The sequence below is a fragment of the Oryx dammah genome, unplaced genomic scaffold, assembly GCF_014754425.2.
Source record: "Oryx dammah isolate SB20612 unplaced genomic scaffold, SCBI_Odam_1.1 HiC_scaffold_27, whole genome shotgun sequence".
NCBI lineage: Eukaryota > Metazoa > Chordata > Mammalia > Artiodactyla > Bovidae > Oryx > Oryx dammah.
The window spans coordinates 9,427,798-9,450,446 of record NW_024070211.1 but is presented as its reverse complement, the minus strand read 5'-3'; the positions used below and the strand labels follow the sequence as shown (position 1 = coordinate 9,450,446).

Here is a 22,649-nt window from a genome sequence, read left to right as displayed (position 1 = left end):
CCAGCAGTGGGGTCCCGAGCCCCCGGCGCCTAAACTCGTGCCCCTTCTCCTGAGCCAGCAGCCTTGGCGGAGGAGCCATGCCGGCCTCTGTCCTCACCCCCAGGGGGAGTGGAGATGACTCAGTTCCTGCTTTCCCCCAGACACAGGTCACCCCCCCGCCCCACACTCCACACATGGGGCCAGAAGGCAGGGTGGCCGCCGGCATTGTCTGCCCACACAAAGGACAACGGCTCCTTTCAGCCCCAGATGTGGCCCCGTGGCCTAGGCCACAGCTGTACCCGCTCCCCTCCCCTGGGCTGGGGCTACTTACCAAGCCGGTTGGCAGGATTCCGCTTGAACAGGGCCCGCAGGAGGCTCTGGGCTTCCGTGCTTAGAAACTGGGGCATGCCTAACTTCGCCCTGCAATGGCCCCCGGGTCTCATCAGGGTTGAGCCCCGCCCCAGAAGCCCCATCTCACCTCCCGCCTCTGTCCACGTCTCATTTCCAGCTCAGTCCAGACAAGCCGTCCACTAACTTCCCTCCCAGAGACTCAGGATTCTCCACCCACAGGCCCCTGTGGGTGAACAGGGGGCCCTAACAAAAGCGCAGCACTCGAACTGGCGGAGTATCTCGCTCTTGGAGGATCTGAGGATAGGTGGAGGGTGTTAGTCTGGCCCCCAAACGAGGCCAAGAAGAGGAGACACCTGGAGGTGTCAGAGAGAGGCTGGAGCTTACTTCAGAATCAGAGTCATAGTCTCCTTCCGGTCCTTCCCCTGGAAGGGCAGGGAGCCCGTCAACATCTCAAACTGCAGGGAACAAGGATCCGTTCAGGCTCTGGTCCCGCCCCTCAGGCCCCCCACCTCCTCCCACCCAGGCCAGCCGCTCAGCCCCCGGCCCAGGAGGTCCACCTGGATCAAGAACTGTGTGTGTCCCTCCCCGCTCTGTCAATCAGACCACCAGGAGCAGAACTAGGGGCCTGAGGTTGAGGAGAGGCCCAGTATGGGGCGGGGGGCACCCCAGGTGGGGCCAAGCCTGGAATCCTTCCAAGGAAGGAAACTGCAGCTTGGAGGAGTGTGGGGCCAGCTTAGCTATGAGAGGACAAGAGAAGAGCCTTAGAGACCAGCAACCACCCTCCCCTGACCCTGTACCCCACAGATGGGGAAATGGAGCCCCAATGCCTGGGCTGGATGCTGGGTGCTTTACCCCTGCCTGGGTACTCACCATCAACACCCCATAGGACCACCAGTCTGCACTGTGGGTATGGCCCTGGCGGTTGACGACCTCGGGGGCCATGTACTCCACCGTCCCGCAGAAGGAATAGGCCTTCTTCTCATGGTCGATGGCCTCCTTGCTCAAACCGAAGTCTGTGGCAAGGAGCACAAGTGGACACACCTTCAGGACCCCCTGCGTTCCTCGCTGCCACCCCTGCACACCCATGCCCCCCTGCCCAGAGGCCTGAGGGCATCACCGCCATGGTACTTAGGAGGAAGCTGAGGCCCAAGGGGGTGAGATAGTCTGCTCAGCATTATACAGTGGGGACCTGGGATTCAAACCCAGGTCATGCCAGGCCCGGACTTTTGACCACTTCTAAGTGCCTGGCACAGCCTCTCAGGATAAGCAGAGACCCTAGCCCTCAGCTCAGGTCCATCTAGAGCCCATCCTGCCCTCCCCTGAAACGGGAGGGGCAGGTGCCCTCCACTCACCAGTGAGTTTGATGTGGCCTTCCTCATCCAGAAGGATGCTGCAATGGAGAGAGGGGGTCAGGGCCCCTCAGTTGTGGGCCTTTGGTGGGGTCAGGTGACGCCACGGGTCTGTAGGGGCTGGGCTCAGCCCAGGGAAGCTGGTCCACCAGGTCTAGCTGATGAACGGGTGGGTGGCGCAGGGACCAGTGGTGCTGCACAGGAGTGTTGCCTACCTTTCCGCTAATTCTTGAAATAACTGTGTGAGGTAGGTACTTACATGGCCCCATTTTAATGATGGGGAAGTTAAGGCCTAGGGAGGTTAAATAACTCCCCCAGTCAGAGAGTTAGGAGGTGGCAGAGATTAGATTTGAATTCAGGTCTGCCTGACTCTGGGCTTCCCCGGTGGCTCAGATGGTAAAGAATCTGCCTGCAACGCAGGAGACCCAGGTTCGATTCCTGGGTCAGGAATATCCCCTGGAAAAAGGACTGGCTACCTACTCCAGTGATCTTGCCTGGAGCATTCCACGGACAGAAGAATCTGGTGGGCTACAGTCCAAGTGGTTGCAAAGAGTTGGACATAACTGAGTGACTTAACACTTTCACTTTTCACTTTCTGCCTGACTCTAAAGCCACATCTCACTCCACATAAGCACCTGCCCCTGGCTCCCAAGTTACCACTTGAGGATATTTAGATGTTAAGGAAAATTCTACAGAGGGTCATATCAAGGAAGGACCTTTAACGGTGGCATCTCAGATGTCACACTGGGTTAGCAAAAAAAGATAGGCAACGCCCAAGCACAGAGGTACCTGGTGCTTGGTGATGGCAGCCCTAGTGATGAGGCAGCCCCCCAGGCAAGCCTGCCACCACCACTCTGCTCCACCCACCCGTTCTGGGGGCAACCCAAGAGAGGGGGACTTTCTCAGGGGGAGTCCCCCCCCAACCCCCTCAGACTGGCTATGCTCTGGAAGAGGCCCCTGGGGCCTGCCTCTGCACTCCCTAGGGAGCTGGGCAGAGCTGGGCCTTCACTCACTTCTCAGGCTTCAGGTCTCTGTAAATGATGCCTAGACTGTGCAGGTGGTCCAGGCCCAAAGCCAGCTCGGCCAGGTAAAACTTCACATCCTCCTCCGTGAACATGACCTGCAACAGGCGGGAGGGGCTTCAGCCGGGACCACCCCTTTCTCAGGAACTGGGGCGCTGGGCAGTCAGCAGCTTCCCTGTCCTCCTCACCGATTCCATCCCCCCTTCTCTTTATGAAGGGGTTTGAAGAATGAACTGACTAATATGCAAGTTGCTCATGGTAGCGTTGAAAGGCACGTAGGGAAAGGCTGGAGACAGCCCAAGGGTCAAGCAGTAAACTGAACTGTCTCCTTCCCACACAACGGAGTGCTATGCCAGCCATGCGGGGTTCCCAGGTGGTTCAGTGATGAAGAATCTGCCTGCCAAGCAGGAGACACGGGTTCAACATCTGGGTTGGGAAGATCCCCTGGAGGAGGGCATGGCAACCCACTCCACTATTCTTGCCTGGAAACTCCCATGGACAGAGGACCATGGCAGGCTACAGTCCATGGGGTCGCAAAGAGTCAGACACGACTTGGCAACTAAATAACAATGCAGCCATAAACTAGAACAAGGATCCCTCCATATGGTGGATGGCTACAGATCCATCTCCAAGATATAGGCTCCAAGTCACTCCAAAACACCCTGCCATGAAAAAAGCAAAGTACAGTATATATAGAACAGTATTCTGCATGTAAGAAAGTAGGGGTCAGGATTCAGGTCATATGTTGAATTGGTTTGTATTTTCTTCCCAAAGAAACATGGGAAATTTAGATAAGAAAAATGTTTACCTAGAGGAGGGAGTCGAGAGGGCTGGGGTGGGAAGAAGACTTCTCAATGGATATTTTTCTTCTCAGTCATGTATTATCTATTCAATCATTCAAACAGCATTTTAAACATTTAAAAACTTAGGTTCTCTTCTAAAATTTAATTTGTATTACTGGTCCCATTTTTATATCTGGCTCAAATTCTTATATGTGAGTTCAAAAGCCTTTTGGTTAACAGCACATAATCCTAAAGAATCCAGCTTTCCAGGTGGATTTGGGCTTCTCCGAATCCTCATAACCCTGCCCAGGGAAGCCCTGAAAAAAATGGAAGTGAAGGGGTTTCCCTGGTGGTCCAGTGGTTAAGAATCCACCTTGCAATGTTAGGGGCCGGATTTGATCCCTGGTCTGGGAAGATCCCACATGCTTTGGAGCAACTAAATCTGTGCATCACCACTGCTAAGGCCAAGCTCTAGAGGCCACGAGCTACAACCACTGAAGCCCATTCACCCCAGAGCCTGTGCTCCACAACGAGAGAAGCCACCACAAGGAGAAACCCAAGCACTGCAATGAGTCACAGCCCCCACTTGCTGCAACTAGGGAAAGCCTGCGTGCAGCTATAAAGACCCACCACAGCCAAAAAATAAATAAAAACTCTCAAATAAATAAATCTTAAAAAAAAGAAAAAGAAGCAAGGAAGTGAAGAGGTGAGAGCCACGCTTGGGTCCCTGGAATCAGGGCAGGATCACATCCTGGGCCTGATTCTCCTCACCCATCTTAGGGAACTCTCAGAAGCTCTGCCAGGGAACGGCCTCTGTCCCAGGGTGGGTCAGGGAATGCTGGGCAGGCCTGCGGAGTCCCAGGTGGAGGCCTCACTGTCGCGCCAGCTCCATCCAGGGCCCCAGTGGGGTGTCCGGGTGTCCCGGGTGTCAGCTCACCTCTTTAGAGAGCCGGGTGAAGAGGTCCCCGCCGCGCAGGAAGTCCAGGATAAGGTAGAGCTTGCCCTCGGTCTGGAAGGCTGGGGAGATGGGAAAAGGCCATGGAGGAGCCAGCTGCGCCCTGGGCCTTGTCCCTGCCCCTCAGCTCCCTTGGTCCGCCAGGTGGCAGATGGGTCAGTATACAGGGGAGGCAACAGCCTCCCAGCAAGGGCAAAGGCTGGCAGGTGGGGAGAGAGGTCAGCGAGGGTCTGTGGTCTTACCGTAGTGCAGCTTCACCACAAACGGGTGGTTTACGTCAGCCAGGATGTCTCTCTCCATTTTGGTCCGAACGCGGTCACGCACTGGTCAAAGGAAGAAGGGGCTTACCAAAGGTCTGGCCACCCAACACAGCACTGCCCCTAGCCTTGGCTAAGGACTCTCTTTTCTACTTGTTGCTCATGTCTCTTGGCAGTGCCCAAGACTGGCCCTTGGTGCCCTGCCCATCTCTCTAGCCCTGTCGCTAGCTGTGCCCCAAGGGGCCATTCAATCCAGCCAGTCTAAGTAAACTGTTCCTTGTGTGCCCCCCAGCCTCTGCCCCTGTGGCTCCCCCTGAGATGCCTTCATCAGCCCCTTCTCCATCTGGCATAAAAATCTCCAATTCCCAGACTTCCCTGGTGGTCCAGTGGTTAAGACTCTGAGCTTCCACTACAGTGGGCGTTGGTTCGATCCCTGGTTGGGGAAGTTCCACATGCCATGCTGTGTGGCCAAAAAAGCAAGAAAAAAAATCCCCGATTATAGCTGGGGGTAGACTCCCTGGGCATGAATTTCAGAGTCATGGGTCTGAGCAGGCACCTCACCCCCTCCTTTTTTTTTTTTTTTTAAGAATAAAAGTCCCTAGGCCATTCTGATCATCAGCAGGTTCTCCTCTGACTCAGTTCAGGCACTCTCTCCTCCAGGAAGCCTTCCTTAACCTGCCAAGGACTCTTGCTCTATGTCCCCCTTCAGAGCACCTTTCACCTTCTTGTAATTTTCTTGCTTCCCTCACCAGACAAGGCTGGGACCATGCTGGATTCACTCCCCTCATCACTGCTTCCCAAATACACCTATCATTTTCAAACTATTAATATCGCTCTACAGTTCTGTTCAGGCATAGTTCCTCCCTCCTGGGGTGTCTTTCCTCTATGCTTTCAGTCTTGGGAGAAGGCCTAACTCACCCTCTAAAGGCACAGCTCACCTGGCTACTCCCATGGAAGCCCCTCCTGTGTGAGGCTGAAACCCAGATTCTCCTGGGTCCCAGCACCAACTGCACCAGCCTGTGGGGTCCCACACCCCCTCCCCCGTCCCAACCTGGGAGCCATTCACAGCATCTTTCTCCTCCCATCATCCCTCCTGGGGAAGGATTCCCATCCCTACCAGGCTGGTCTTAGAGCACCACAGCTAAGTCATCCTACAGACAGCCCACTGTGGCCACAGGAACCCAAGGCCAGTACCTCCTATTCTGCCCCCATCATCCTAGCTAGAGCCCACTCCTCCTGGTCAGCGGGACCAGCCTGGTCCCCAGGCTGATCAAGAAGTCACTGTCCAGTCCAAAGCCCACTCGCAACTACCCTCACACCCTCTCTAAGTCTGGGAATTCTAGACGTGGGCTCAGCTCCCTTCTGAACCTCTCCATCCATCTCTGGGGCCCTGCCTTGACTCACCCTCTCCAACCTGCCCAACTGCCTCATTCCCTGGGTTCTCTCCTCTCCTCTCACGCTCTCTTCCACTCTGAGAGGTCTCCCTCAGACTCTTCAAGCATCATGAAGCAATTCTGCTTACAGAATGCCTCTGCCCAATTTTGCTTACAGAATGCCTCTGCATCAACCAATGTGATGCCTGATATCTGAAGCCCTTGCCCCCCTGCCGCCAACACACTGCACTCACCCCCTGCCTCCTGCCAGACGTCCTTTAGCTACAGACACTGGCACTTGGCTTAGGGGGGTGGGAAGGGGTTAATCCCCGGAAGTCTTTTCTTCTGAATGGATCCTGTCTTTGCCATCAGGGGCAGTGGGAGAGAAGGAGGGGCTGAGAATAGGCCTGTTTCTGTATTTTCAGACAGAGTATTCCTGGTGAGAGAGCTGTCTCTCCCATCAGACCCAAGGGCCCTGAGAGCTGGTGTCCTCTGCCCTCTATCTCTGCCCAGCCTGAGGCTCTGTGGGGAGGTGCCCCCCACTCACCTTTCAGCGTCGCCTTCTTTAGTACCTTCATGGCGTACAAGTGCCCACTGTCAGGTCGGGTGACCTTTCGTACCAGGAAGACCTTAGAAGGCATTGGGGTGGGGGTGAGAAGATGGGCAGGGGGCTGAACCTGCCAGCTCGCATGTCCCAGGTCCCAGGCTGACCTCCAGCTTCCCTAAACACCAGGTTGCCCTTGTGTTGCCCCTGAGTACCACAGTGACCTCTCTCCTCCTCCCCTCAGACCCGTCAACCCTTGCCCTCTGATCCTTGGAGCTCCAAGGTGGTCCCCCCACCCCCACTGTGACATGACCAGTGCCGCCCTCCCAGCTATGGGCTCGGGACTCACTTTGCCAAAGGATCCCTGGCCCAGGACCTTGAGGAGCTCAAAATGGGATGGGTCGGCCTTCTCTGAGCCAGCCTTGACATGGTGCGTGATGGAGATCTCCTTGAGAACGCCCTCATCCTGATGGAGGAACAGAGCTGGTGAGCACGGTGGGCCCCATCCAGGTCAGCACAGGGCATGGGCCCCCATCCCGAGATCCTACTCCTGCTGGATCTCAGCAGACAGGGTCCTGCAGGCCCAAGCAGCCAGCTACCCTGGAAGACGGGGCCTCCCAGTTCATCCATATCAAAACCCGGGGAGGGCCAAACCACCAAGGTGCCGGGTCAGGCGAGCTCGTATTGCTCCTGCTGCTGCAGCCTGGTCAGGCCCAGAGGGGTGCCCAGGCACGGCCGGGCTGAGCCAATGCCAGGCTCTGACTGAGGCCTACAGACCTGCCCCAGGTCCTCCCTGGGAGGCTCCCCTCCCGCGGCTACAAAGGTTTTGGTTTTGCCACAATAGGAAGTCAAGTTTGCTCGCGTACTGGAAAGGCACAGCTGGGCTTTTGTTTCTGTCCAAGATGGAAGATGGGCTCTCCCTGGTAGAAGGACAGGGCTAAGATACACAAGGACACAAAGTTGCCACCTCAGACTCCCCCTAGCAACCCAGTAAGTGCCGGCCTGGGGTGGGGGGAGCAAGACCGGAGACTCTCTGCACCACCCTCTGACACTTCCTTCACACAAGTCTACTAGAAACTCCTGCCAGTCCCAGATGTTCTAGAACCCCTCTGCTCTCCCTCCAATCTGTTGATACCGCCCTGGAACCCGGAAGCACCTCCTCACTTTCCCAGGAAGCAAGGCTGGACAGGGTCTAGTCACCCAGGAGGGTCAGGCATGGGCAAGGAGAACCCAGAGCCAGCTGTTTCCAAACTGGTTACCAGGGCACCTGTTCCAGGGGCCACCATCAGGCCAGGCCCAGACATCTGGGCACACTCACCAAGTCCTGCCTGGGGCCAGGGCCAGGGCCAGGGCCGGGGGCAGGCAGGGAAGTCTGGCTGATCCTGGGCCGCTGCTTCCTGGGCAGCCAGGGGAGCAGGGCCCAGAGCCGCAGACGGGGCGGCTTGGGATCCTGCTCCATGCGCCCGGCCGGGCCGAGGCACCATGGCAGGAGCAGGCAGCGTCCGGGGCTGCTGCGGAGGTGGCCAGGCCCAAGGCGGATGTGCAGGGTGAAGGCGGGGGCTGGGCCAGCCCAGGGCCACCAATCACTCAGGGCCTGTGGTTTCCCAGCTCCCTTACCACGCTCCCTTCCTCTCTCTCCCCCACCCTCCCCATTGCCGGAGGGCTGCCCTCTGGCCCTCCCCGCCATCCTCCCTGTGGGCCTGCAGAAGGAAAGCCCCATATGCCAAGCCAGCTGCTGAGGAGGAGACAGGTGCCCAACAGGCAGACACAGGGACCGGACATGTTCAGGCAGATGAGGAGGGACACCCAACAGGCAGAGGCAGGCTCCCTACAGGTGAAGACAGATGAAGGCACACATCCAACAGATGGGTAGGAGAGTCCTCGTGCCCAGCAGGCTGGGATGCACGGGGCCATGCACTCAACAGGAAGGAGGTGGGAAGAATATACTTCCGACGGGCAGAGACAGATGGGGACATGTACCCAACACATGGAGGAGGCAGGAAGGGACTCATACCCAACAGGCAGAAGTGGACAGGGACTCATATCTACCATGGAGAAGCAGATGGAGGGGACACATTCCAACAGGCAAAGATAGATGGTGACATGTACCCAACAGGCAGAGGCAGATGGGGATCCAACAGGCAGAGGCAGATGGGGGCTTGCATCCAACAGGTGGAGACAGATGGGGAACGCACTCAACAGGCAGAGGCAGAAGGGACACGACACCCAGCTATGTGACATGGACCCAACAGGTAAAGACAGGCACTCATGGAGTGGAGACAGACAGGAAGCCAACGGCAGAAGCAGGTGGGCAGCAGTCAGAGGCCCAAGGAGGCTGACAGACACCCAGGGCAGACACACGGGCACCCAGAGGGTCAGACCCTGGACTTGAGGGCAAGAGCTCTGGGTTCTTGCTGGTCCAGCTGGGGGAATGTCACCTGCAAAGCCCCGGCACTTGAGAGAGAGCAGTCTGGTACCCGTGGCCGACTCATCTCTGAGGAATCCCATTTCTTTGGGCTTTCCGTCCCATGCCAGGGCCTGAGAGGGGCCCAGGATCAAGTCACTAGACGGAGACGGATGTCTGCTGAGTGTAATCTGAGGACTCTGACCCTGACCCAGACAGATATCCCAAAGCTGTCGTGCCCCACTTCAGGAACCAGACACTGAGCCCCACCGGACAGCGCCTCCCCGAGGCTCTCAGTGAACTGCTGGCAGAGCCGGCTCAGGCCCAGGTCCTCTCCCTGGTCCCCACCTGGCCGGGGGTCAGCAGGCCTCAGGGGCCAGGAAAGCGAGGGCGGGTAGGTCAGCCAGCGTCATGTCCTGCAGAGCCAAGCCCGCCCCCTCCCTCAGTACCAGGGAGAGTCTGGGGACTTCTCCCTCTAGATGTCGACCCTCAGAGACGCCTCCCTTGAGGGACCCTGAACAGCCACAGAAGCTGCAGTCACGAAAAACCGCAGGTCAATCAGGCCCCTGAGAGGAACCCAGGAGGTGGGACAGGCAGAAAACCTGGCTGAGAGGGGCTAGGGAGGGCCAAGACCACACAGCAACACCGACTCGCCCCGTCCTGAGGTCTGTGTCTCCACCGCTCGGTCTGCCTCTGACTGAGAACCGTCCCTGGGGACAGAGGTAGTCACCCGGAAACCCCAGGGCACAGAGCCACCCCCAAACCCATTCCTGGCGCAGAGTCTTGGTGACAGATACCGCTGGAGGCTGGCCAAGCCTCTGCTCACCTTTCTGGGGCAGGGGCGTGAGTCTCTCTCAGCCCTGGGGAAGTCTGCTGGGGTCTGCATGGTGGGGCCCACGCCTATGGCCAGAGAGCCTGGCTACTCCCCTCACTTCTGCTTTTGCAACTTTCCTGGCCCAGAAGGCAGGGTCCCTGACCCCCTCCTTCTCACTTCCCCCTCTGCTGGGAGGAGGGACAGAACATGGGTAAGGCTCCCCTGCGGAGGAGGGGACACCGTAGACCCCAAGCCCACGACTCCAGGGTGGACCCAGGCAGACCCCTCTCCTCGTCTCCTCTGATGCTAAGGAGAGGAGAGTGGGACACAGACAGAAGTCACAAGGAGAGGCGGCAGCGGCACAGGGGACACCCTCTACCTGCAAACACCCCCAGGAGAGAATGGGGGGCAAAAGGCTGCAGGGTCACCGGCTCTGACAGTCCGGCCCAGAGCATGGGCGTTCCTCCCGCTGTGGTGACCTTCCCGTGGCTGGGCCCACCCAAAATGGCAGCCCACAGAGCAGGCACGACTGCACTCGGCGCTGCCCTGAAGAAGCCGGTCAGTCCAGGGCCCTGAGGTGGGGGCGGTGGGAGCGGGGGAACAGTGCAGAAGGCATGGACCTCACAGGTAGCCAGGAGGCAGGGGGAGACCGGGCCCAGCCCTTTGCCACATGTCCTCACCACATCACTCACCCAGTACCCTCACAGGAACTGACACACACACAGATGCACGCAGTCCGCTGATCGGAAACCATTTCCACAGACATCCCCTCTGTGGAAACACACCCCCACGTACACAGAACTTCCCCTTCCAGTCCCCACAGAGCCCCTGACAACAGTCTGAGGAGGGCCTGCTGGCTGTTGTGCAAGATGCTTCCTTAGACGGAGGCCTCTCGTACTCCAGCTTCTTCTGGGGGGCCCAGAGTCTGGGGTTGCCCTGAGAGCCCCAAAGCTCTCTGGTCCAGCACCAGCTACGCCCCCTGCCCCGACTCCTCACTACCCCTGTATCCTTCAGAAGCAAAGGAAGGCTCCCCATGGCTGGCAGGGCACAAGAAGGGGCAATAGGAAGGAAGCTGTCTCCAAACTGCCTGCACTGGAGGGGTGCGTGCAGGGCCTGGGAGCCTCCGGTGGCAGCAGCAGGGAGGACAGCACCAGACCCCACCCCCTGGTCGTGGCCCCGTTCCCCCCATAGATACTTCCTCTTATTTACTTCCTCCCACAAGGCAGCTGGAGAGAAGCCCAGAGCGGCCCCCCCACCGCCCCCACTACCACACTCCCTGCCTGATCCCTGGCCTGTAGGGTCCCCATCCCAGGCCTCCCTCCAGCAGCTGCAGCCCAAGCCCACCTGCTGATCTCTGGCCCTAACGGACATCAACAGCCCCGCCCCCAGCTGGCAGCATCTGCAGGGCCTCCCAGGGGTGCCCCCTCTCATGGGGCAAACATCCCAGACACCTCTCCCGGCATGCCTCTGGGGCAGTGGGTCCACAGTTCCCAGGCCTCCTTGATAGGCAAGCTGGCCTTGGGCCCGAGGCCAGGACTGGCATGCAGTGACAATGAGAATCATGTCTCTTAACTGAGCATTTATTGCAGGAAGCCATTCTTTCCTTCAGCTTTTATTGGTGTGGATTCTGCCAGGCTCGGGTGTCCTACTCCAAGGGAAGTGCTGTCCTCCCATTCCAGAGAGGAGGAAACCAGACTCAGACAGAAAGTGACTTGCCCAAGGCCACACGGCCAGATAGGCGGTCAGCTCGGGACAAAATCGAAGCCTACAGGCCAAAGCATTTCATCATCACCCTCCTTGCGAGGCTGCCAGCCTGCATCCCCTCTGGACATTACTCACAGCTATGGGCCCCCGGCTGTGTTCCCAGGCCAGTAGCCAGACACTAGGAGGCGCATGTGTTAAGGAAGCCTTCAGCCTTGTCCTCAGGCAGATCCCCGAAACACACAATAATGACACGGAAGCATGGTGTGCAACAGTGCAGGCAAAGAGCTGGAGGTGCCCACAGGTTCTCACTGTCTGCCCAGGGTAAGATCTGGGAAGATGCGAAAGTCTAGCTGGACGCTGAAGATGAACAGGAGCTGGCCAAGCAGAGAGGAGGAAAAAAGACACTCCGTGTAGAGAAAGACCAGCACGGAAAAGAGGCCTGAAGCCAGGAGGGCCGGGTGGGAAGTTAAGAACCGTCTACTCATTTGTTCCCGTGCAACCCTCTCTCCCTATCTAAGCCTCAGTTTCTTCTGTAAAATGTTCGCACCCTCAAAAGGTTGTTTTGAGAAGCAAAAATGGGCCACAAAGATAAAGGGATGTGGTAAACAGAACTCCCTGAACGGCAAGGGCTTTCTTACTGCTGCAGGGGCTCCCCTGGGCAGGCTGAAGGGACAGAGTCCACAGGTCTCAGGTGTTGAGAGGGTGGAGGGTGAGGGAGCCTTCCCCGGCCAGTCCCAGGGAAATTCCCCCCCAACACCTGAGACTCCCAAGGCTCCCCGAAGTCCACAATCACATCCTGCCTGAGCTCCAGCCAGGGGAGCATGAGGGATCCGGGAGGGATCAGGGTTTCATAAACAGGAAGAGAGGAGGGGAGGGGGGGAGACGCTCAGCTCTCAAAATAGACCTGCAGGCACTTCCAAGGGGTCCAGCTCCGGAGATAGCCAGGGAGGGGGCCTGGGGTGCCCAGTCCACCCCCAGGAAGGGAGGGAGGGTGAATGGAGCCCCAGCATGCCTGAAGGACCAGGTGCACATGGGGAGCTCTCATCCTAGACTGCAGTCCTCTCTACAGCTGCTAAAACCCCAATCCCTTCTTCTGCCTGAAACGGATCAAATAAACAAGCATTAAACACCAATATGATGTCTCAAACACTGCTGGATGCTCCAATTTATGCACATCACGTTCGCTCCTTCTGGGTGGCCCTGACAGGTGGACTCTATTCTTTTACAGAAGAGGCATCTGAGCTTCCGAGGGGTAAAACAACTCGGCCAAGATCAGCTGGCAAATAAGAAAGAGGAGCAGAATTTTGAACTCAGAGAGCTTGCTTCTCCTCCAAGTCAGGCCTCTCTTCCCCCTGGAAGGCCCACTTCTCTCTCCAGCTGCCCAAATCCCGGCTTTCGAGGCCCAGGCAAACGCCAGCTCTGTGGGGAAGGTGACCTGGTGCCCTACAGCCCACGTTTCCTCTTCTGCCACACACAGCAGTGCCCGTCCGTCTGGTCCACCCTCAACCTTGAGAGTGGATGCTACTGGGTTCCCTGAGACGTGCTCATCTCATCATGCCCCAGAGAGGCAGGTAGGAAGGTGGTGTATTTCACTGCTCACTGTCAGGCCTGGCACTGAATGGAGGTTCTATGTGCCCACAGCCTGTTCCTCCCCATCACTGCATCCACCACACAGCTTTCTTGTCACCACCCTTCCCCAATGCTGAGAACTCCCTGAGGGTGGGGTGTTGAATTCATTTTGGGATTCCCAGTGCCATGAACATGTGATGATGCAAAAGATAAACCAGCTCCTTCCACTGCACAAAGCAATGAGGTTCTGACCACAGGCTGAGTGCCCCCTGGTGTGCTGAGCCCAAAAGTGGGCACTGGGGATGCTACGAGATTCTGCAGCAACAGAGAAGGTGAACGAGCAGGTGCCGAGTAATGACAGACACTGCGCTCACGGGGACGCAGTGCTCCTCCTCTTCATCACTCAGTGTGTCTCCTGGGCTGCGAGGAATGTGGGTTCTGTGGTCAAGCAAGACCTGACTTCATTGCCCATTAGCGATCTGACCTAGGGCCTCAACTTTCTCATCTGTAAAATGGGGAGAGTAACAGTTTCTACCTCTGGGGATGTTATGAGAACCAAATGCAAAGCTCCTGGAATGGCACTTTCTCTCCCTTAACGTAGCATTCAAGGCTCTCCCTGCCCCATCCATGTCCAGCCTCGTCTCCCTTCCAACCCCAGGATCTGCTCCAGAAGCAGGAAGGAATCACAGACTTGGGATCAAAAGTAGTTTGTCCACCTGGGTAAGTGCTTGTCCTCTCTTAACCAGCCCCTCTAGCTCTGAGGTGAGAAGCTGTACTCACCACCAGTTCCCTCAAAGCTGCAGGCACCTCTGCAACCCCTAGAACTATAGCCCCAAGATCTGAACATCTGGATCTTCCCTGGAGACCAACAGTCCCTTCATTACCAGGCAACCAGGCAACCAGTGGCAGCTACTTGGTGGGAAGAGATTCTCCCACATGAGGCTGAGACATGGGGCTGAGACAAGTCAAGGGGCCCAGTCCACATGACTCGGCCTGGCCTTTGGTGACCCAAGGTTGCCATAGTAACAAAAAGAGGAGGGGGTGGGAGCCTACTTCTGTTGGCCAGCCCTACCCCAGGAAACTCGGCTCCCTTATCTTAGGAGGCTGAGTCAAGACAAACATCAGGACCAGCCCTCAGTCTATCTCAAAGGTCGGGCTTATGGTCTGGTACCTCGGCAGACCCAGGCCAGAAGGGCGCGGCCACTAACAGGCAGTGGAGCTGAGCAACACGGCCAGGCACTCAGGCTGCCAGGGCTAAAGCTACTGTGTGCCAGGCAGCTGCTCTTCTACCTGTCCTTCATGTCACTCCTGAGAGGTAGAAGGCAGGTACCATTATTCCCATTTTACTGCTGAGGAAACTAGACTCAGAAGGGAAAAGCTTCGGGTCAAATGGCGATGGTGGAGGCAGGACTAGAACTCAGGTCAGCTCTACCGCCAGAACTCATGCCTTGTCCTGCCTGGCGGCTTCCACAGCCCCTCCCCAGCCAGCAGCTCTGCGACCTCACAGCGCCTTGAGAACTGGGTGAGGCCATTCCCAGCACGGCGATGAGAAAGCCCAGGCCAGACTGTCCCCCAGCCTCGCAGTGCTGTCAACACACAAAACCAGCAACAGGCCCTGGGGGCTGAAGGGAGGGACCCAAGGGGAGCAGAGAGCGCAGAGCTGAGGGAGCCGGCCTGGGGCTGGGAGGGGGCCCTGAGAAACGGCCTGTGTGCCCCACGCCGGGCACTGGGCCCTGGTGTGACTGGAGGCTACCAGGCTCCCTCCAGCACCAGGTGCCGTGCCCCCGTCAGGCCCAGTGGACTGGAGCCTCTCCCATCACCCCTTAACCCTCTTAATACAGTCAGCCAAGCCACCACGAGCAAATAAGCAGAGGAAGCGGCCTGGTCTGGGGGACGGGTAAACCTGAGTTCTAGCCTGGCTTCTGACCCTGGCTGGGCCATAGTCCACTCCCCTGAGGAACCGGAAGGCTGAAGCGAGTAATCCTGACATATGGGGCTGCCTCGAGCATTAGGTGGGCCCAGAGAAGGGCTTGGGCTTCCCTGGTGGCTCAGTCGGTAAAGAATCCACCTTCAATGTACAGTTCGATCCCTGGGTTGGGAAGATCCCTTGGAGAAGGGATCGGCTACCCACTCTAGTATTCTGGCCTGGAGAATCCCATGACTGTATAATCCACAGGGTTGCAAAGAGTGGGACATGACTGAGTGACTTTCACTTTCAGAGAAGGAAGGCTGAGCTGGGCCAGGGGGCCTCACACCCGAGTGGGACAAGGTCAGTGCCTCCCTCCTTGTCCACTCCAGGCAAACAGTCACTCCACCCCGACGATCCCTAGCTCCGGTGCTAGGGCCTGGCCCTTACCTTGGATGGCTGAAGCCCAGCTTCCTCCCCTGAAGCTTGTCCATTCTGGAAAAGAGAGGAGAGAATGGGGAACACTGTCAGAACTTACCAGAGTGGCACAAAGCAAAGACAGACCCTATGGGGCGCCCCGGCCCTTGGATGCTCCCAGTGGCTAGAGGGGCCCTGGAGGCAGGGGCGGGAGTTCTGGGAGGGCACAGGCCTCAAGCCTCCTGCAATCGCCCCAACTCAGGCAGCCCGCTTTGGGCACCCCTCCCATGTTCTCTGCCTAGAAAACATCTCATCTTTGAAGGTCCGGCTCAAATGCCACCTCCTCCCAGTGAGAAGGAAAGGACTGTGGGTGTGTGCCAACTAACCAACTCAAGAGGCCTCAGTTTCCCGACCCATAACATGGGCATTTACATCCACCTCCCAGAGTTGATGCAAGGGCTGAAGGACATAGTCTGGGAGAGTATCCAGCCCAGAAATGCTCTGGCCCTGCCTGCTCTGGAACCCCTCTCCATCCTTGCAGAATCACTGCTACTCCCTATGAACCTTCATTTTACCACTTATCACAATGCAGGGACTACTGACTCATGGGCCGTGCGTGTTGAGTCACTTCATTTGTGTCCGACTCTTCGCGACCCCATGGACTGTAGCCTGCCAGGCTCCTCTGTCCATGGGATTCTCCAGACAAGAGTATTGGAGTGGGTTGCCGCTCCCTTCTCCAGGGGATCTTCCCCACCCAGGGATCGAACCCGGGTCTCTTAGGTCTCCGGCACTGGCAGGCAGGTTCTTTACCACTAGTGCCACCTGGGAGCCCCTTCTAATAAACGGGGAGCCCTGGGAGGCAGAGATGAGGCTTTGGTGCTAACAGCTGCTCTCTTCCGCGCCCCTGCTGCACGCCAGCACTGGCTTTGATGCCTCACACCTGTGGCACCATTAAACCCTCCTGACCTGGGAGGTAGGCCCAGGTCCCATTTGGCAGAGAAAGAAACTGAGGCACAGAGGAGCCTAGTGATGGCACCTAAGGCCACACTGCTGCTCAGCGGGGATTCAAAATCCGGTCTCTGACACCAGGAGGTGCTCAAGAGGACTGAGGAAGAGGAGCCTAGCACCCAGCCAGGGCAACAGAGATGCAGGCATGGCAGCTCGCCCCTGCGCAGTCCTCCAGACCCCAGACTTCACCCTCCGCTGGGTGCTGTCCACCCTGGGTATACCACCCCTTTCCTGTGTGATATGAAGTGAGTAACCTACCCCATCCGGGCCTTGGGAAGTAAAAGGAGTGGTCCCCAGTCCTCATGCACAGCAAGAGTGTGGAGAGACCAGAAAGACCCAGGACTTTGGACCAGGGGCCAAGTCCACAGGGCAGCTGCAGTCTTGTTGGCAGCAGCGGGCACAGCTGTGCTTTCCCCATTATATAATCTTCTCCCTGCTCCCGGAGCAGCACTCCCTCCCCGCCAGTCCCTGGACATCCTGCCCCTTGAACCCCCTTAATGCCCCTAATCCTCCTCAGGGGCCAGCATTCTGAGGCTCTACCATACGTGTTCTCTCTCAGGAGCTTGAGGAGCAGGACCGGGTGGAACCAGGCCTGAGAGGAGGAGGAGGCGTGAGGCCTTCGTAGACGGAGTTCCGCTTCACCCAGCATTGCAGACTCTTGACATAACCCTGGATGGTAACAAGGGCCTACACACCAGCCTCCCCCATGCTAAGCCCTCACCCTTCCTAAAACTCAAATGCAACCATTACATTTGAGTAAGACTCCCCTGGTCACTCACTCACTCCTTACTGAGAACTTTCTAGGTACCAGGCCTCAATCTCTTCCATGGCTTCCCACTGCCTGTGGGATAAAGTCCCAACTTCTTGGTATGGCGTTCAAAGCCGTCATCTCCAGCTCCCACAGGTGATTAATGTGGGTTCTGGAATCTGACCTTGTGGGTTCAAATTCTGGTTTCTATCACCTGCATAACACTGAGGTTACTGCATTTCTCAAAGCTTCAGTTTCCTCATCTGTGAAATGGGGATAAAAGTAATGTACCTCACTGGGTAGCTTTAAGAAGCAAGCAAAATAGTGTCTATAAAATAGACACATCCAGGGACTTCCCTGGTGGTCCAGTGGGCCAAAACTCTACACTCCCAAAGCAGGGGGGCCCAGGTTCGATCCCTGGTCAGATCCCACATGCCACAACTAAAGATCCCAAGTGCTACAACTAAGATCCGGCACAGCTAAATACATATTAAAAAAAAAAAAAGTACAGCTGGCATATAACTGGTCCACAAACAATCACCATTATTACCATCCCTATTTTGGAGCTAAACTGAACAAGCTGAGACCCTGAACAGACCAGCTTGTCCCCAAGCATTCGCACGGTGGCTTCTTCTAAGAAAGTCTTTCCTGCCCAGTCACTCCAGCACACTCCTGGTCTTCTTTGAGGACTTGGTTAAATGTCTTCTCCTCTGTCCATACAGCCTCAAGTCCTTTCCTCCCTCCTCTGGGCCTCACAGCACCGAGCAAACCTCAGATTAACTCAGGGAGGAGCCACGGCTTGTCCGGTATTGTCTCCTTGGCACCCAGCTCAGGGTCTGGCACACAGCCTGTCAAATGAAACCTCAAACCAGCAAAGCAAGCAAGGAGGCCAGAGTAGGTTCTATTCCTCCCATTTTTCAGATGAGGCTCAGAAGAGCTGAGTGACTTGACTGTGGCCTCTCTGTTAGCAGGTGACAGACGTGGGGCTATGACCCAGAGTCACGTGAATCCCCAGTGGGAGAGAGGAGGAGATGGTGGGTGAACCCAGAGGTGGGCGCTTAAAGACAGAGCCGCTGTACTGGCTCTGCCAGCCGCTCGCTCTGAATGTGTCTGTCACACTACTTCTCCGAGCCTCGGTCTCCTCACCTGTTCTGGGAGGGCAGGTCTGTTTTGTTCACAGTGGCACCCTGCTGGTGGGAGAAGTTCTTGCCGCATTGTTAGTGCTCAATAAACCCTTGCTGAATGAATGAATGAGGACAATGATACTGACCTTGCAGAATACTGAATGAAAGACCTTGTCTACGAGTCTACAGGAAAGGCCTTCTGGCCCCTTAGGGGATGGAGACTCTCTCCTCCCGCTTCCTCAGAGAGCAATACTCATGGGCACAGCAACCAAGGGCCCCCAGGCCATTGTGCCCCCTCCCCAGAGGTCAGAGATGGGTTCCAATAAGCATTCTTCCTTCCCACCCAAGCCACTCTGTCTTGGAAGAGAAGTGTCCGGGGCAGTGTCTGGAGAAGCTGGGCAGCAGATGGACAAAGACAGCACGTGCCCCATAGGCAGGAAGCAGCCCCAGGAGTTGGGTTCAGAGCCCAGCACTGGCAACCCTGCCCGCTGCTGGGAGCTGGGGGCCAGGTGCCAGGGCTGGCTGGCACTACTAGCCCTCAGCCAAGGCTGGACAGGAGAGTCTGCCAACATCCGGAGCCTCTCCTGGAGTACCTTCCACCTGGCCAGCTTGATCCCAGCTCTTGCCTGTCTTTAAGTCTCCCCCCTACTGGGTAGAAGACAGCGAGAGATCTGGATTCTAATTCTGACTCTGACATTAATTCGCAGGCCAGGTCCCTCTGAGTTCAGTTGTTCCATATGATTGATGACAGGGATAATACTCCCGACCCTGAGAAGCTGTTTGCAGAATTATTTGACTTTAATAAGGCCACCGTGGCGGAGTGGGGTGGACAGCACAGAGCAAAGCTCTGCACAGGGAGGCTGGGCCTGCGGCCACGGTTACTGAGACCAGCAGGGCCAGGGGAAGGCCCCGGCAGGATCCTCACCCACACTTCCAGTGGGGTGGCTCCACCTGGGCCACACCCCAGACAAGGCCCTGCCTCCGAGCAGCCCATTCTCGGCAGCGTCACAGGGAGGGCAGATCCCAGGCCTCTGCCAAATGCCCTGCCAGCCCCTCGGCCTGCCTCCCTCCCGGCCAGGAGCCTGTACCTGCAGGTCAGGGTGCTGTATCACTTACGTGTCACCTGGGCTGAGAACAGCAAGGCCCTGTTCTCCAGTAAGAACCTGCACCCAACCCGCGCCCTGGCTGCCCCATGGCTCCTGTTACCCAAACAATAACACCGAGTCGCCTGGCACTTCCATGGAGTGGGGAGGAGGAAAACAGGCAGCACTCCTTAGGGCTCCGTACCCTCTCAGGCCCAGAAAGCAGAGGCCAGAACCCAGACCTGGCCAGTGGAGAAACAGAGGTCCAGAGAGGCTATGGACTGACTGAGGGTCACACAGCAAATTCGAGGTGAAGCTCCTGGAGAAATCACAGCCCCCCTAAACCAAGGAAATAAGCCTGCCTTTTTTTCCTCTCAAAGTTCAGGTGCAGTAGGACTAAAACTGAATTGCATTTCCTGTTTAAACCTGGTCCCTGCCTCAGGATTTCCCAAAGAGAAGCAGGAAGCAGTGCCCTGGACAGGGAATTGAGTTTCTGGGTGTCTGCCTTCCCAACGAGTATAACCCACAGTAAGTCCCTCCCTGGCCTCTCCCAGTCCACCCTCCTCTAGGGAGGCCTAGGTCTCAAGGGTGTGCCAGGACAAAGGAATTTACCTCTGAGCACCGCCCCCAACCCCTTGTGCCCCAGTCCTAGAGGGTGGGCAGCCCGTGGCTAGGGGCTGCAGAGGGCCATGTTCCTCAGTTCGGAGGGTGAGTCAGCGGGAGAACTTCTGAGCTGTGCAGGGCCCGTAAAAACCCCATGGCAGGGATCCCAGAGCAATTTACTCCAAATTGCGCCTTCAGGTTGGTTACCTAATCTTGCCGCGCCCACCCTCCAATAGCCAGTGTCAGCGGTGACCATCCCTTTAAAGGGGCAGCACACTCCGGGTGCTGGGGACCCGGGATCCTCACTCAGCTCCCAACGAGCAGCCCTGAGGGGCAGGGCACTTGGTGGTTGCCCCAGGTAAGAGAGGGCAGAGGAGGGGATCTAAGTGGGGAGGGGTCCAAGCCCCAGCCAGAAGAAAATCACTTTGGGTCTCAGGCTCTCTGAGGTTTCCATCATCTCCCTCATATCCCCACATCCCTCTGGAAAGGCAGTATCACCTACTGTCCTTCCCATAATGAGGCTGAGGGGAAAGTTTTCTCCATCTGCCAGTTCAAGGGCTTGACCTTGACCCTGGGGGGCACAGGAAGAGCGGGCCTTCTGCAAGGTTAGGGCCTAAACCACAGTATCCTCAGAAGGCAAAAGTTGCTTTTGGGAGAAGCTAGGCAGGCAAAGGCCAAATTCCCTAGAGGCCCAACCCTTCCTATGGGAGGGGGCAGGAACCAAGGACCTCCTCATCTCCAGGAATAATTTTCTCAAAGGTCTAAGGACTTTTCCCCATTCTTTTCTCTCCAGCCTGGGAGAGTTGACACAGGCGTCCTCTGACCCTAACCTGGGGCAAAGAAAACCAAGGGTTTCAGCCCCAGACGGGCAGAGTCACCCCAAATTCCACAACTGCGACGATCAAGAAGGAAATCCTTCTAAGGTCAGCAGCAGAGACGCTGGCAGCTCTTGGGGTAGGGCCGCTGTGAGACATCAAGAAGTTAGCAGGGGGCGCGGGGGAGGGGGGCTCCCATGACCCTCGTCTCTTGTGGAATCCAAGACATCTGGCATCCCAGCCCAGGTCCGTCTGCCCCAATGAAGGAACCTCCGACGGCTCCGGGTACAGGTCCCAGGTGTGTGTGGGGTGAGGCGGGGGTCAGATCTAAGCGCAGCACGGGATTCGCTCTCCGGGGTAAGGGGCTTCCTCGGGGCTTGGCAGAACGGTCCCTCGCGCACACACACACGGGGCATTAGGGGGTGGAGCCGGAGACGAGGCTGGAGACCGGAGGGCACTCGCGTCCTCGCGGGCGCCCGCCAGGCTACAGCGGCGCCGCGAGCCGCCCCGCCCCTGTGGGGACTCGGGCTTGCCGGCCGCCGGCGCCCGTCCCCCGCCCAGCTCACTCACCTCCGGGTCCAGCGGCACCAGCTCCATGAGCGGCCAGGGCTCCTTGAGCTGGGCGAGCGGCATCGCGCCGCCGCCGGGCCGCCCGTGCTCCACCGGCGGCCAGAGCCGCGCCGCCTCCTGGGTTCTGAGGTCCCACGCTCAGCGACCCCAGCGTCCCCTTCCTCCCCGCCGAGACCCTCTTGCTCTGGCTGGGCCGTCCGCCGCCGCCGCCGCCGCGGCACTAGCACTTCGGCTCTCTCCGTCACCCGGCGCCGCCGCGCCCATTGGCTACCTGAGCGAGGGGGCGGGGACAGCGAAGCCCCGCCCCGGCCCCCGCGGCGCGGCATTCCCAGGGAGGACCCCCGCCTCCGCCACGCCGGGAGTGAGGGCCCCGGCTCCACCGTGAGCCCCGGGCCTACGCTCCCCTCCACCCAGGAGAGGCCCTCCTGGCTCCTCCCTCCCAAGCCCGGTACCCGGGGCCCAAACCTCCCCACACTCAGCTCATTTGGAATAGCTCCCCAGATGCCCCCTCTCTCTCCAGCGGGCCTGTACCCCCTTATTCCCTTTACCTCCCCTATCTCCCCTCAAACCACCCCCCCACCCACCCACTCCCAGTCACACCGAATGTCCTAGGCCTGACCCAGGGAGAAGCTGGAAAAGGAAGGGAACCTGAGCCCTACTCCCCTCGTTGCGAGGCCCTAGGACACTCCGCGCATCCCACCCTCCCACACCCCCAAAGCGACAGTGGGATCCCCTGCGCCCCAGCTCCGGGCAGGGTACGGATCTTCTTTCGCCACCATCAGGGCCCACAGTGCCTCCAGACTGATGTCTTAATACGCGTGCTTTGCTCTTTTCAAGCCATGTCTCTCCAGAATCTCTCCAGCTGCAAACCTGGCTCTGGGCTGATTTGGGTTTGTGCCCCCTCTGGGGGGCCTCTCAGGATCCACCGACACTTGGGCTGCACTTGTAGTAAGAGGCCAGGGAGAGGGATTCCCCCTGGAGAGACTCAGCCTCCATCTAAAGCAGTGTTAGGAGTCCAGGTGTGGTGAGATTCAGCCCTGGAAGAGTGTAGAGATGGGCTTGCGGGTTTCATGGAGAGGGAAGAATGGCCATTTGCAAAGCTGTTCTAAGGCAGGATTGTTTATCAGAGGTCTTCTTCTGATCAGGCTTCACCAACTTACGACCTCCCAGTTTACACATCATAAAACAGCTTCAGAAAGTCACCTTCGGGTGACTTACCTGAGGTCACACAGCAGGTTGGGAACAGATTATAGGACCTTAAAAAAAGTCAATG

The 22,649-nt window shown here is 57.7% G+C and overlaps 1 protein-coding gene across 3 annotated transcripts in view; it reads right to left on the bottom strand.

Moving 5' to 3' along the window:
* The window catches only part of RPS6KA1 (ribosomal protein S6 kinase A1), a 37,347-nt gene extending 15,789 nt beyond the window's left edge, over positions 1 to 21,558 (bottom strand). The window contains exons 1-11 of one of the 3 annotated variants that reach the window (XM_040229590.1): positions 21,377 to 21,558; positions 15,460 to 15,504; positions 6,962 to 7,078; positions 6,616 to 6,697; positions 4,681 to 4,761; positions 4,421 to 4,500; positions 2,693 to 2,799; positions 1,683 to 1,720; positions 1,201 to 1,343; positions 715 to 785; positions 311 to 399 (exon numbers count right to left, since the gene is read on the bottom strand). In XM_040229590.1, the coding sequence (XP_040085524.1) occupies positions 311 to 399; positions 715 to 785; positions 1,201 to 1,343; positions 1,683 to 1,720; positions 2,693 to 2,799; positions 4,421 to 4,500; positions 4,681 to 4,761; positions 6,616 to 6,697; positions 6,962 to 7,078; positions 15,460 to 15,504; positions 21,377 to 21,439 (916 nt within the window). In that variant the 5' untranslated portion in view covers positions 21,440 to 21,558. Of the gene's footprint in view, positions 1 to 310; positions 400 to 714; positions 786 to 1,200; positions 1,344 to 1,682; positions 1,721 to 2,692; positions 2,800 to 4,420; positions 4,501 to 4,680; positions 4,762 to 6,615; positions 6,698 to 6,961; positions 7,079 to 7,930; positions 8,136 to 9,842; positions 9,945 to 15,459; positions 15,505 to 21,376 lie in introns of those variants that run through there. The other 2 variants (XM_040229592.1, XM_040229589.1) reach the window with 2 other exon arrangements.
* Between the last annotated feature and the right edge of the window lie 1,091 nt (positions 21,559 to 22,649).